Below are 11,770 nucleotides of genomic sequence, written 5' to 3' on the forward strand. Positions count from 1 at the left end.
TTTTAGAAAGCTCAGAGTTTAGCAGAGAAGGCAAGTGTGCAAATAAACAATTTCAATACAGTAAGATAACTGCAGTGGTAGAAGTCTTTCGTAACTACAGTGGCTAACAAAAAAGGAAGTGATCAACTCGGCTGGAGTGGTTATTGAAGATGAGAAAGTTGCATAGGACGTACAAGGATGGGTAGGAGTTTGTCAGTTGGTCAGCGGACCTGTGGGTGTCTATTTCTGTGTCATGACTAAGTGTGGAAACCATTTATGCATAAACATCAGTATTCGATTTAAGTAAATAACTACTTAAAGATAGAAAAAATTCATTGTTAATTGGCAGGAATGCTGTGTTCCTTTACACCTTTTTAATAATTAGCTTTGTGTTAAGATATAATTAAAGCCTCTGAGCAAAATACAGAAGCCTTAGAAGGGCAATGCTTTCATTGGCATGCACTTAGTAAAACACACTGCAAAACAACCAGCTATTCGAGTGCTTTCATTCTGTTGCATCTGCTTTTTGGAATATGAAGCTAACTGGGCAAGATGAAACAAAAATTTGCGAGTTCATGAAGATTTTGCTTTGTTCCTTTTTCAAATTGTGCTGAACTTGACAAATGAATATACTTGGGTTGCATGCTTCTCAAATTTTTAAGAGGAAAACTTTATATCTGTGATTATTTTCTAGGTATATATTGTTTCTCACACATAAATATTGTGTGGTAAGGTAGCAGTGGTTAGTTTCTGATGAAATGTCTTACTAGAGCTAATTACAAACAAATAGTTTTACTACTACTAATAATTATTAAATATAATTATATTTATAATATTTATCATATTTATNTAGCATTCATATAATAATGTATTATTAATGCATTGTAATATCGATTATGTTATATAATAACAATTATTATTCAGCTCTCTTAAAATAAATCTCTCACTGTAGCTTTTTTGTTTCTCATTTCAATATTCTTGGGATGAATGGGGCAAATTAAGAGGGAAATGGAAATCTTTCGGTGTCAGGTGTTTGACTCGGCCACATTGTGCCACTTTTACTTTTGGGCTGTGTGGAGCAATAAGGCCACTTGCTACCTAAAACACATTTTTGAAAGAGTACATAGAAAATTCTAGAAAATAGGGAATCTGCTCAGATAGTGACTGGCAGCCAGCTATTACAAAGGAAAGACTGGGATTTTTGTCAGTGTTCTGTTTTGTTCTCTTCATTTTTTATCTTAGTTATTGCAATGGCTGATGTTTTGGGACTCCCCAGCAAATTAAGTATTATGCGGTGATGGCAGAGGTTTCTTCCCAAGAGGTTTCTACATTTGGGAAGACACATTTAAATATATGCAGATGTCATGTAATAGTTTTAATGGCAATAGTCCATCCAAAGTCATTTGATTGTGGCTTAGAGTAGTCGTTATCTTACGAAACTGTATTACTTTATGGATTTAATAATATGTTCTAGATGAAACGATATACTATAGACAAAGAATTGTACAAAAATAATATATTAAAGTCAGTGCCTTGTGATTAATCCAAAATGATTAAAAAGGAATACTTCCTTAAATTTATGAATACAAGAAAGAAAAAAATATATTTCATTTTTAGATTATATAAATGGTGGAGAACTTTTTACTCATCTTTCTCAAAGAGAGCGTTTCACAGAGCACGAGGTGCGGATCTATGTTGGAGAGATCGTGCTTGCCCTCGAACATCTCCACAAGGTAAGATGCTAAGTCTTTGAGAGTTCTTTTTTTGAAAAAAATCTGTCGTAACTGAGGTGATGCTGGAGCTAAAGAGCTAATGTTTTTAACGTCATTATCTCCGTGGAGATTGTAAAAGCACACTTTGCCAATATTCTCAGTTCTGCAGTTCCTTTTTTCAAAAATCGACCTTTTTTTGTCATTCCTGTGATACGGATTAAAAAGGTAGAATGTGAGCAGTTCTTTGGTTTTTGTTTATGAAAACTCCTAATGCTTATTACAAACTGCCATTAGAATAAAAGCTTTTCGTTCTTAAAATTACCTTTAAAATGGAACCACAAGTCCTCATCTATATTTGCATAATTGTGACTTACTCCGTTGCAGACTCTGCCTGTAGGTCTGCAGGGTATATTTACTGATTAAGTTGGGGAATATGAGTTTTTTGAAAGAAGCGCCTGCCACGCTAGCCAGCTACCTCCGCTGCCCCACTCCCATCTGCCTTTGTGTTTGTTTTTCCCCTGGCTGCCCCCCCCCCCCCCCTCTTNNNNCTCTGTTGCTAAAAACTTTTAAGTGAAATTCATCCCTGTGCTGCTGTTTGAACTTTATAAAATCCATTTGAACTTTTAAAGAAATACATTATTTCAGATACTATTCATCTTGATCCAAAAATTTTTGACCAAAATTTTTTTACCTAATGAGGAAGCATTATTACAGAAGCAGTTAATTGTGTGGACCAGGCATGTGTATCTCCTCAGAAATAGAAAGTTCTCGAGTCATTTTCCTCAAAGTGTGTGAGATCATGAGACCATCGGGACTTGAGCTGCTACATTAGGATGAGACAGGGACGTCATAGAGCTACTCTTCCTTGTTGTGAATTCAGATCCTGCACTGGATCAGAGATGAACAGAGATTAAAGTGGGGACTATGGAGCATGGACAGGAGTGGAGACAGATGAAGGAAAAAGGCAAGGACAGTGTTAAAGGTACAGGGACCCTGGAGAATTGCAAGCTGGAGGCGATGGATGGGAGAGAGTGTGTGAAAAGATAGTGAGAAGACACAAGCACAGAAGGAGAGGGTCAAGGAAATGGGAGAGCTAGTGCAGCACTTGGTGGGGGTGGGGTGGGCGGAGGGTCACAACAGGAGTCTTAAGGGAAATGGATGAAAATGTATAAGAACAGGAAGGAAAGAGAAAAGGCCCTGATGGGTGGGGTTGGGGCTGCAGCATGCAGACAAGATGGACAGAGGAGCAGGAAGGGAGCAGAGAGGCTCTGCAGGGACAGTCACCACATTCCTTTGGGTGGACTTGTCCTGGGGTGGCCAGCTTTTGCCAGTTGAGTATCTCTGTGGGATATAAAGCAGTTAGGAAATCTTCATCCATGAACCAAATTGGGCCCAGGAACGGGTTGAAAAGATCTTGGAGTTTTATGCTTAGGGATATTAGATGTAAGTTTTTATAATATAATAACGATGGTGGAAATCACTATAAATAACCAGAATAAAAGCAAGCAAAACAAATACAAAGCTCTGATGGGTAAGCTAGTAAATCAGTTTTTAATTTGTGTGAAGTCTTTAATTCTGTTAATTCTGTTTACTAAAGAAAAATCCATGAACATCTGTTATTATTAAAACAGGGTAACCAGAAGTAGAGAACCTAATGAATACTGGATATACATGTAATTGATGCAGAGTGAATGTAATATAGCAAATCAGATCTCAGCTAGGTTTCTCTTAATCTTACTACCCTAAAAAGATCAATACAAAGAGATGCAACACAAAGCCAGTAATATTAACCTTGATACAGCTGCTTAACATTGAGTTTCTCGAGAAGAGAAAAAATGAGAGTTTCCTTGGAAATGATGGGGTAAGGCCGATAGTGAATGATTTCTTTCTAAAATTGTTCCCAAAGAGTTTATTTAAAAAAAAATTAAACTGGCTATTAGAAGTTCAGTGTGTTTCCTTCTATAATTTTTTTGTTTCAATTTTAAGAAATATTATGAATCTGCTTTTTCATATACTTAACATTGTGGAGAAGCAGGGTTTCTAAGTTTAAAAACATTTAATTTAGGCTGACATAACATGAAATGTGCAATGCACATATATCAAGAACTTCTTACATGACTTGTGTAGATTTATTTAGCTGAAGAAATAGCTGAAGTGTTTTACTGTAAAACTTAGATGCAAAACAAAACAGAAGGATATAGAAATGTTATCTAATTGACTTATTTTGCTTATTTAGGACTAGTGATCAACTAAACGCAACCTATGATCTTCAGGCTTTATGTTTAGAAGCCTGTTATTCAACAGGCCTTTACTAATTATCTATTTGATGCATTGCAAGATACTAGATAAGTGTGAAAAACAGAGGTAGGGCATGGTTATATCAAGACAAGCAGGAACTACTTAGAAAATATCAGTTATTTATAGATAAGTACAATGTAAATGTTGGTGCTGTAGGAAGAAAAAAAAAGACATGACCAGTGTGGGATCTGGTTAGTCAGGAAAGCCTCCAAATCTATTAGGCAGTGATGGACTTGAATTGGCTAAAAGCACCTGAAGAAGATCATGTGCAGGGAGGGTTAGATACATGAAGAAGATAGAGCAGGAAGAAGCACTAGTCAACAGAGAGATCCCACAGAAGCTGGTCCAGCAACATTACACAGAGAAGGAAGACATGGTAGAAGAGGCCCAGGGAGCCCAGCAGACGGGCCCTGAGGTGGAAGAATTCACATTTGCCCTGGCCAGCCACTAAGAGCCATTATAGCATCCTGACCAGGAGAATCCTTTTTTTTTTTTGGTTTGTTTTTAAGGTAGACAAAGCCTTTCCTAATTTATTTTTTGGAAACTGTTATTTTAAAATGCATATTTGTTTGTTTTTACAGTTGGGGATTATATACCGTGACATTAAGCTCGAGAACATTCTACTTGATTCTAATGGCCACGTGGTGCTGACAGATTTTGGTCTGAGTAAGGAGTTTGTGGCTGAAGAAGTGAGTATTATATTTTAATTTGAAGTTAGTAACAATGGAATGCACACAATGATAAGAAATTAGCTGGAGAATAAACATTTATCAGGATAGTACCATACGGGTTATGGATTTGGGGGCAGGTTTGCCTAGAGGAACATCTTGACATGAATGACTGTAAAGATGTTTAGCTTAAAATTGCCATGGAGCCATCTTGCTAGAATGGCATTAAATCTTTAATGAATATATCAGAATTCCCCAGTTTAAAACAAATCAAAACTATGCACTTAACTTTCCCTATAAAATATAACTGAAAATTTTGAATAATTTTATCTAAGAAATTATTAGAATACAGAATCATAGTGAAATTTTTTGTAGTGAAGGACTTTGTGGTTGTAAAATACATCAGTCTTGAATTCCAAATTAAGTGTATCTATTTCTGAATGTTTGCTTTTTGGAATATTGCCCATGTAGCCCTAGGTGAATTTGATAAGCACGGAAATCATAAAAAGTAAGATCTCAGTTTTTTATCAGATCTATATTCATTCAGTTCACGTATTCAGTAAGTATTGACCACCTCTACTATACTAAGTACTGGATAATACAGTGGTGAATGAGATGAAGTTATGGTTATGATTATATTGATTATCTTTGATAGAAAAATCAGTTATAAAATAGATGAATTTTTGAGGCATTTACTTCAAAGTTTGGTTTTTAAGATTTTTTTCTCCTTTGTAAAACTTTCAATGGCAATGTCAGTAAAATGTGACAGATTAAATACATTTACTGTTGCTTTCTCGTTAAACCCCATAAAGCAAAAGTAAAGGAGTAAAATAGATATGTACTCAAAAAGGAGGAAAGAATATAGCAACTGAATTTTGGAAGATGGACAGCAGGATTACTACTTGTGGCCAACTTAGCATCCCTGGTCACAGTTGAATCCTAAGCTAGCAACGTGAGAAGCCCCAGAGCAAACTGATTTGTACTTCTGGCCCCCAGAAAGGTTCAGGATTCCCTCAGAGTAGGGGCGCAGGTGCTATGGGACACAGGAGGGTTGGTTGGAAGAAGCACATAGCCCCCAGGTCTCCTGTCTACCCTGGTCGCCCAGGCAGCCATGTTTCCCTTACCTTCAAGGAAGACTGAAAGGGTTAAATAGAAAGACTGGATTCAGGGACAAGGGGCTGACAGTGAGGACACAACAAGAAAACTAGTGGGTGGGGTGAAAAATGACACAGGGAAACATGGAGCTCCCACGGCCTCGTTCTTCCACTTCATCCTGAGAACACACCTTCCTAGACAGGAGTTTGGAGGATTCCTCTCTGAGAAACTGAGAACAAAACCTGCAGATGCTGTCAGTTGGTGGCCAGTGACGTAGCCCAGCCAGATCTTTCTACAGAGATGCCTGGGACTTGACGAACCCAGCACATGCCCCAGAACTGTAGTTGTGATTATGTCACTAATTCTTTTTCTATTTTGATTTCAGTATATTTCACCGTAATCCATTCCTTTTGTCTGTATTTCAGTATGATTAGCTTCCTGTGTCATACTGTGCATTTAAAAACATTATTCTGAGAAGTGGTCTGTGGGCTTCAGTAGACAGCCAAAGGGCCCTTGGCTTATAAAGGACCCCTGCAGAGGGAGATTTGGTGACTGTCATCTCCTCTCTCCATGGAACCATTCATGCATTTGCTTCTTTCCTCTATCAGTATTTGTTGAGGGCCTTCTCCATGGAGACTTGGGACTAGGTAAGGCACCAGGGGAAAGAATCACTTAGTGACTCCCATATTTACAGGTACGTGTGGCTGATCATTTGGCAGACTTTGCCCCTGGGCAACCGCAACATGGTAGAAACTAAACCAAAATAAATGAAAACCAAAAATGGATCAGAGTTGTTGAGTTCTAATATAGACATACAAATTAATCAGAAAGGCTATGTGACTGAACCAGTCAGGTCCCTCCTCACAAGGGAGACTTGTGTGTCCTGTGAATCATGTCAGCCGCTCCTCAACAAGGGAGCTCTCGTTGGCTGCTGTAGTTTGGGGCACTTTAGTTGTTTAGGTGCAGAGATGAAATACTGGGATTCTATCTGAAGTGGAGAAATAATGTGCAGATTTTCTTATTTTTTACTGAATATAACCCAGCTGCATTTAATATAGTTACATGATAGTGTCTATATAATTAAGCTTTCTAGTTCCATCTCTTCTTGTCAGACTACCAGCTCTTTCTTCCTCTTTCTGTAGAGGACACACCATCCCGCTAGGCTTCAGAATTAACTCTAATGACTGGGGTGGGAACGACCCTTCTCTGAGCCCCCTACAGCGGGATCTAGTGGTCCTTTGCTCCCCTAATTCCACTTAGCACCTAGTCAGCCAATTTCCCTGCCTGGACCCCTTCCACCTTAAAAATACTCCCACCAAACAATCTCTGTTTTGATTAGCTAGCATTCCCCTTTGGTTTCACGTGTCACCCTAGATCACTTATATTGAAGTATCTTTCTTTGCAGTGAGTTTCTTTTTTGTCCATCCCTAGTCTACCTCATTGGTTTTTAGTTTAAACTCTAGTTTAAGGACTCTCCTTGCGGGCTCCCAGTGCCTATAGAGAGATTTTATGGCTGTAGCTCCAACTAATCTCTCTCCTCTTCTACCTCTTGGACTCTTTTGTTACCATTTAACCATGCTTAGTCTCTCCTGTCTTAAAATTTTAAAGATGGGGAGTGGATGGATGGATGGACGGATGGACAGATGGATAGACTAGTAGATAAAATGAATCCATCTCAGAATTAGATATTTCCTGCCATCTCTTGTGTTCTTGTTCTCCTCTGTCAGTATTTGTCTACACACTCTCTTTCCTTAACCACGTGTCACTCCTTAGTCTACTCCGCTTTGGCTTGCACACCTACCAGCTGACTGTAAGTCTTCTTGTCAAGGTCACTATTGACCTCAGGTTTAGATACTTTTTAGTCCTCTTCTTACTTGACTACCTAGTAATGTTGAACTGGAATTTGCCTCTTACTTTGGCTCCTGTGACACCACGGTCCCCTGGCTTCCCTTCTCTCTGTCACTATCTTTTGCAGGCTTTTCCTCTTCTACCCAAGTGTTCCTCACAGTTAAATACTACGTACTCTTCTCTCTTTATGCCTTTATGCTCTCCTTTTATGCTGGTGATTCTTAAATATGTATGGCAACCCTGACCTCTCTTCTGGGCTCCAGACCCAAACATGCTTCTACCGTATTTCCACTTGACACTCTCGTAAGCTCAAGCTCAACATTTCCAAAACTGAGCTTGTCTTCCCCCCCACCCAAATCTGCTTCTCTTTCAGCGTGTTGCAATTTTGCGTAATAAATTCTGTCCTCACTTGGTCTGGGAAATGTATTTCTTTTTTAGTTTTCAGGAATTTACTTAGTATTAAAAATATATACTTTTAAAATAACATTTAAAGTTTCTGTTCATGGTGTAACATTCATATCTCTGTGTATTTGTTAATTTAACAATTGAGCAAATATTAATTGAGTAGTGTGTGTCAGGTATTGTACTAGACCCTAGAAATATAGTGGTGAACATAACACATTCTTTGCCCTAATGAGCCAATTTTCAGAGGTATTTGTCAAATATTCATGTAATTAATTATTTCTAGATTATAGTTTGCTAAACTGGATTGTAAACAGGATAAAATTGATTCATTTTAGAAACCTTTAAAATCTTTTATATGATAATGGCTACTTTACAAATCTGACATTTTTTATATGTTCTTTTCTTGATCATAGAATTTGATAAATCCCTTGAGATTCTGAGGATAAAAGAAGACATTTCTAAATATCTGCATAGTAGTCTATGTCCTTCAGAGGATTTCTTGAGAGTATAATTCAGCAAACATTTCTTGAATTCTTCCTATAAGTCAGACATTTGCTAGGTATTGGATATATGATTCTAACATTGAAGACTTCAAAAACATTTATTTTGGGGGCTGCATAGGTGGCTCAGTAGGTTGAGTGTCCAACTTCGGCTCAGGCCATGATCTCACCACTGTGGGTTCAAGCCCCACATCAGGCTCTGTGCTGACAGCTCAGAGCCTGGATCCTTGCTTCAAATTCTGTGTCTCTGTCTCTCTTTGCTCCTCCCCCACTCACACTCTGTCTCTCTCTCTCTCTCTCTTTCAAAAATAAACATTTTTTGTAAATATTTATTTTTAAAGGGAGTTTATTTTTACCTCTTCATAAACAATGTCAAGATGATACATTAATGTGTTATTAATTACCCTATACTTAAATTTTTTTTAATGTTTTTTTTTTATTTATTTCTAGGAGAGAAGAGAGAGAGAGAGACAGCATGAGCAGGGGAGGGTCAGAGAGAGAGGGAGACACAGACTGAAACAGGCTCCAGGCTCTGAGCTGGCAGTCAGCACAGAGCCCGACGCGGGGCCCGAACCCACGAACCGCAAGATCATGACCTAAGCGAAAGTCGGACGCTTAACCGACTAAGCCACCCAGGCACCCCAAATGTTTTTTTGATGTTTATTTTTGAGAGAGAGTGCATACGCACGCAAGTGGTGGAGAGGTAGAGAGAGAGGGGGACACAGAATCTGAAGCAGGCTTCATGCTCTGAGCGGTCAGCACAGAGCCTTGATGCAGGGCTCAAATCCACAAACCATGAGATCATGACCTGAGCCAAAGTTGGACACTTAACAGACTGAGCCACCCAGGAGGCCCTAGTTACCCTGTACTTAAATATGGTGTCTGCATTTTATGTTTTTATCATTTCACATTGAACATTTATAAATATCACAGCAGATTATTAACATGAACCTACAGGTAGCTAAATAAAACTAACAGAAAAATAATGTCCCCAACACTTAAAATAGAAGTAGCTAACTTATACTGCCAGGGTAGCTTTACCCTCTAAAGGGACAAGCCTATGGATTAATGACTATTTTCTCTTTCCAGAAAATAGAAAAATATACCTTTGCTTATAAGATGATGTTATTCATTATTTTTTTTGAACATATAAAGGCCTTTGTATATACTGGATGGAACATGTATTGAATTCTCAGTTCTCACTTTGTGACTGTGTGACCTTGGACAAGCCACTTAGTCAGTAGCCCCTCTGAGTCTTAGTTTCTTCATCTGTAAAATAATAGCTGTCATATCTAAATTATAGGATCATCAGATGGACAAAGTGAGTTAGTGCTTATGAAAGGAGGTTCTAATGTGTGAAGCAGTAAATAAATATCAGTTTCTACTTGTAGGACATACTGTTCAAATTTTAGATTACTGTGAGCAAAATTAAAATAGACAAATGAGAATCTTAAATTGTTCTCTCTTTTCTGATTTGTAAGTCTTAAAGTATGTCTTTAATGAACGCCTAGTTAATGATGTCATTTGCAGCATTCTGCTACAGTGACATATATATCTCAAGATGCCTGGGTGAGGTTCAGGATCCATAAAGAGCGTGTTTGCATTAGGAATCCGTTACCCTTCCTCTTTAAGGCAGCTTTCTAGTTACTTCTGTCCCCTTCCTGCCTAATTTGTAGTGACATATGTTCACGATTCTTCCCGTTGGCATGAGCTCCCGAAGAACACATTAAGTCTCTGTAAGCAAGTCTTGTCAGTCACTCGCCAAAATTTAGGATAATTTTAGTTATTTTAGGGTCAATACTGAGATGGAAGCATTGGGAAAACAGGAAGAGCATTTCCCCGTTTTTCTGTTGCCCCAATTTTTCTTCTACTCAAACAGTATTACACAATATACGGAAGCCAGCACGTTTGTTTCAGCCATTGTTTGCCATGTGTTTCTGCCGGATATCAGAGCTGATCCCCTGTGTTGGGACAGGAGGAGGAGGAGGGAGACAGATTAGGCTTTGCCCTCAGACATCTGCCTCACAGACTCCTTTATAACTTTTCTTACAGTAGAAATTACTGGCTCTGCTTCTTCAGATTCTGTGTCTCTCTCTGCCCCTCCCCTGCTCACGCTCTGTCTCTCTCTCTCTTAAAAAAATTTTTTTATTAAAAAAAAATAATAAGGCAGGTTCAATGTACAAGTTCAGTGGGCAAGTTTAATGTAAATGACATCACAGAGCAAACAGGGACAACTTTTGAGTGGAGATTCTTTTCACAGAAACTTCTATTATGTATTCCATTTGTTCAAATCAGGTTAAATATATATAATTTTTTATTTACTTGAAAATTATATTTAGCAGTCACATTATTCTGTATTAACATAGGATGTATTCATCTGAAAGTAGATCATAATAAAGGGAAAATTATTTAAAACCATGCTGAGTGTCGGGGATTTTCAAGCCCTTAAGGGGAATTTAGCAAAAAATATTCCGAAATACTAACCAACACTGAATAAATGTGATGAATAAATGTTTATTTCTTCTAAATTTCCTTTTTACATATTCACATTGTGCAATATTTAAATACTAACGATATAAAAAATGACATGACAGAATTTGTGCGTCCACTGTTCACATATGTAGTTATAAACATTTTGTATTTCTTTCCATTCACTCAGCAAATATCAGTGGAATGTGTATTGTTATCCAGGCAGAGTTCTATAGAGTATTGAAAGCTAGCAATGAGCAAAATGGACAAAAATCTTTCCTCTGGACCGGGGGGTGGGGGGGCAGCAGTAATGAGAAAATAAGTAAAATATGTATGGAATGTGGTAGACAATGGTAAGTTACAAGAAGACAAGTACACTAGGAAAGCGGGATGGGGGTATCAGGGTGAGGAAGGTTGCACTTTTAGATCAGATAATCAGGAATGTTTTGGCTGAGAAAGTGACAGTTGAGTAGAGACAGGGAGGAAGTGAGAGTGTGAGCCATGTCCGTATCTTGGGAAAGAGGTTTTTAGGTAGAGGGATCAGCCAGTGTGAAAATCCCAGGTGGGACTGTGTCTAGGCTGTTTGCGGAACAATGAGGACTGCGATGTAAGTGTATAAAATGACTGAGGGTTAGGGCAGCAGAAAGTCGGGGTGTGCATTCAGTCCTACAGAGGAGGGACTGTACAGATCCTGTAGGGTGCTGAAGATTGTTGTAAGGACTGTGGCTTTTTTAAGTGAAGCGGGGGCCATTGGAGAGATTCGAATACGGGAGAGAGATGACCTGACTCAGTTCAG

The 11,770-nt window shown here is 38.3% G+C and overlaps 1 protein-coding gene across 1 annotated transcript in view; it reads left to right on the plus strand.

The window, feature by feature from the left end:
- Positions 1 to 11,770, plus strand: part of RPS6KA5 (ribosomal protein S6 kinase A5) — a 129,746-nt gene that overhangs the window by 51,466 nt on the left and 66,510 nt on the right. Inside the window, exons 3-4 of the mRNA XM_077780902.1 lie at positions 1,597 to 1,712; positions 4,571 to 4,678. Coding sequence (XP_077637028.1) covers positions 1,597 to 1,712; positions 4,571 to 4,678 — 224 coding nt within the window. The remainder of the gene's footprint in view (positions 1 to 1,596; positions 1,713 to 4,570; positions 4,679 to 11,770) is intronic.

This window comes from Crocuta crocuta, unplaced genomic scaffold (assembly GCF_008692635.1).
Source record: "Crocuta crocuta isolate KB4526 unplaced genomic scaffold, BGI_CrCroc_1.0 scaffold299, whole genome shotgun sequence".
Taxonomy (NCBI): Eukaryota; Metazoa; Chordata; class Mammalia; order Carnivora; family Hyaenidae; genus Crocuta; species Crocuta crocuta.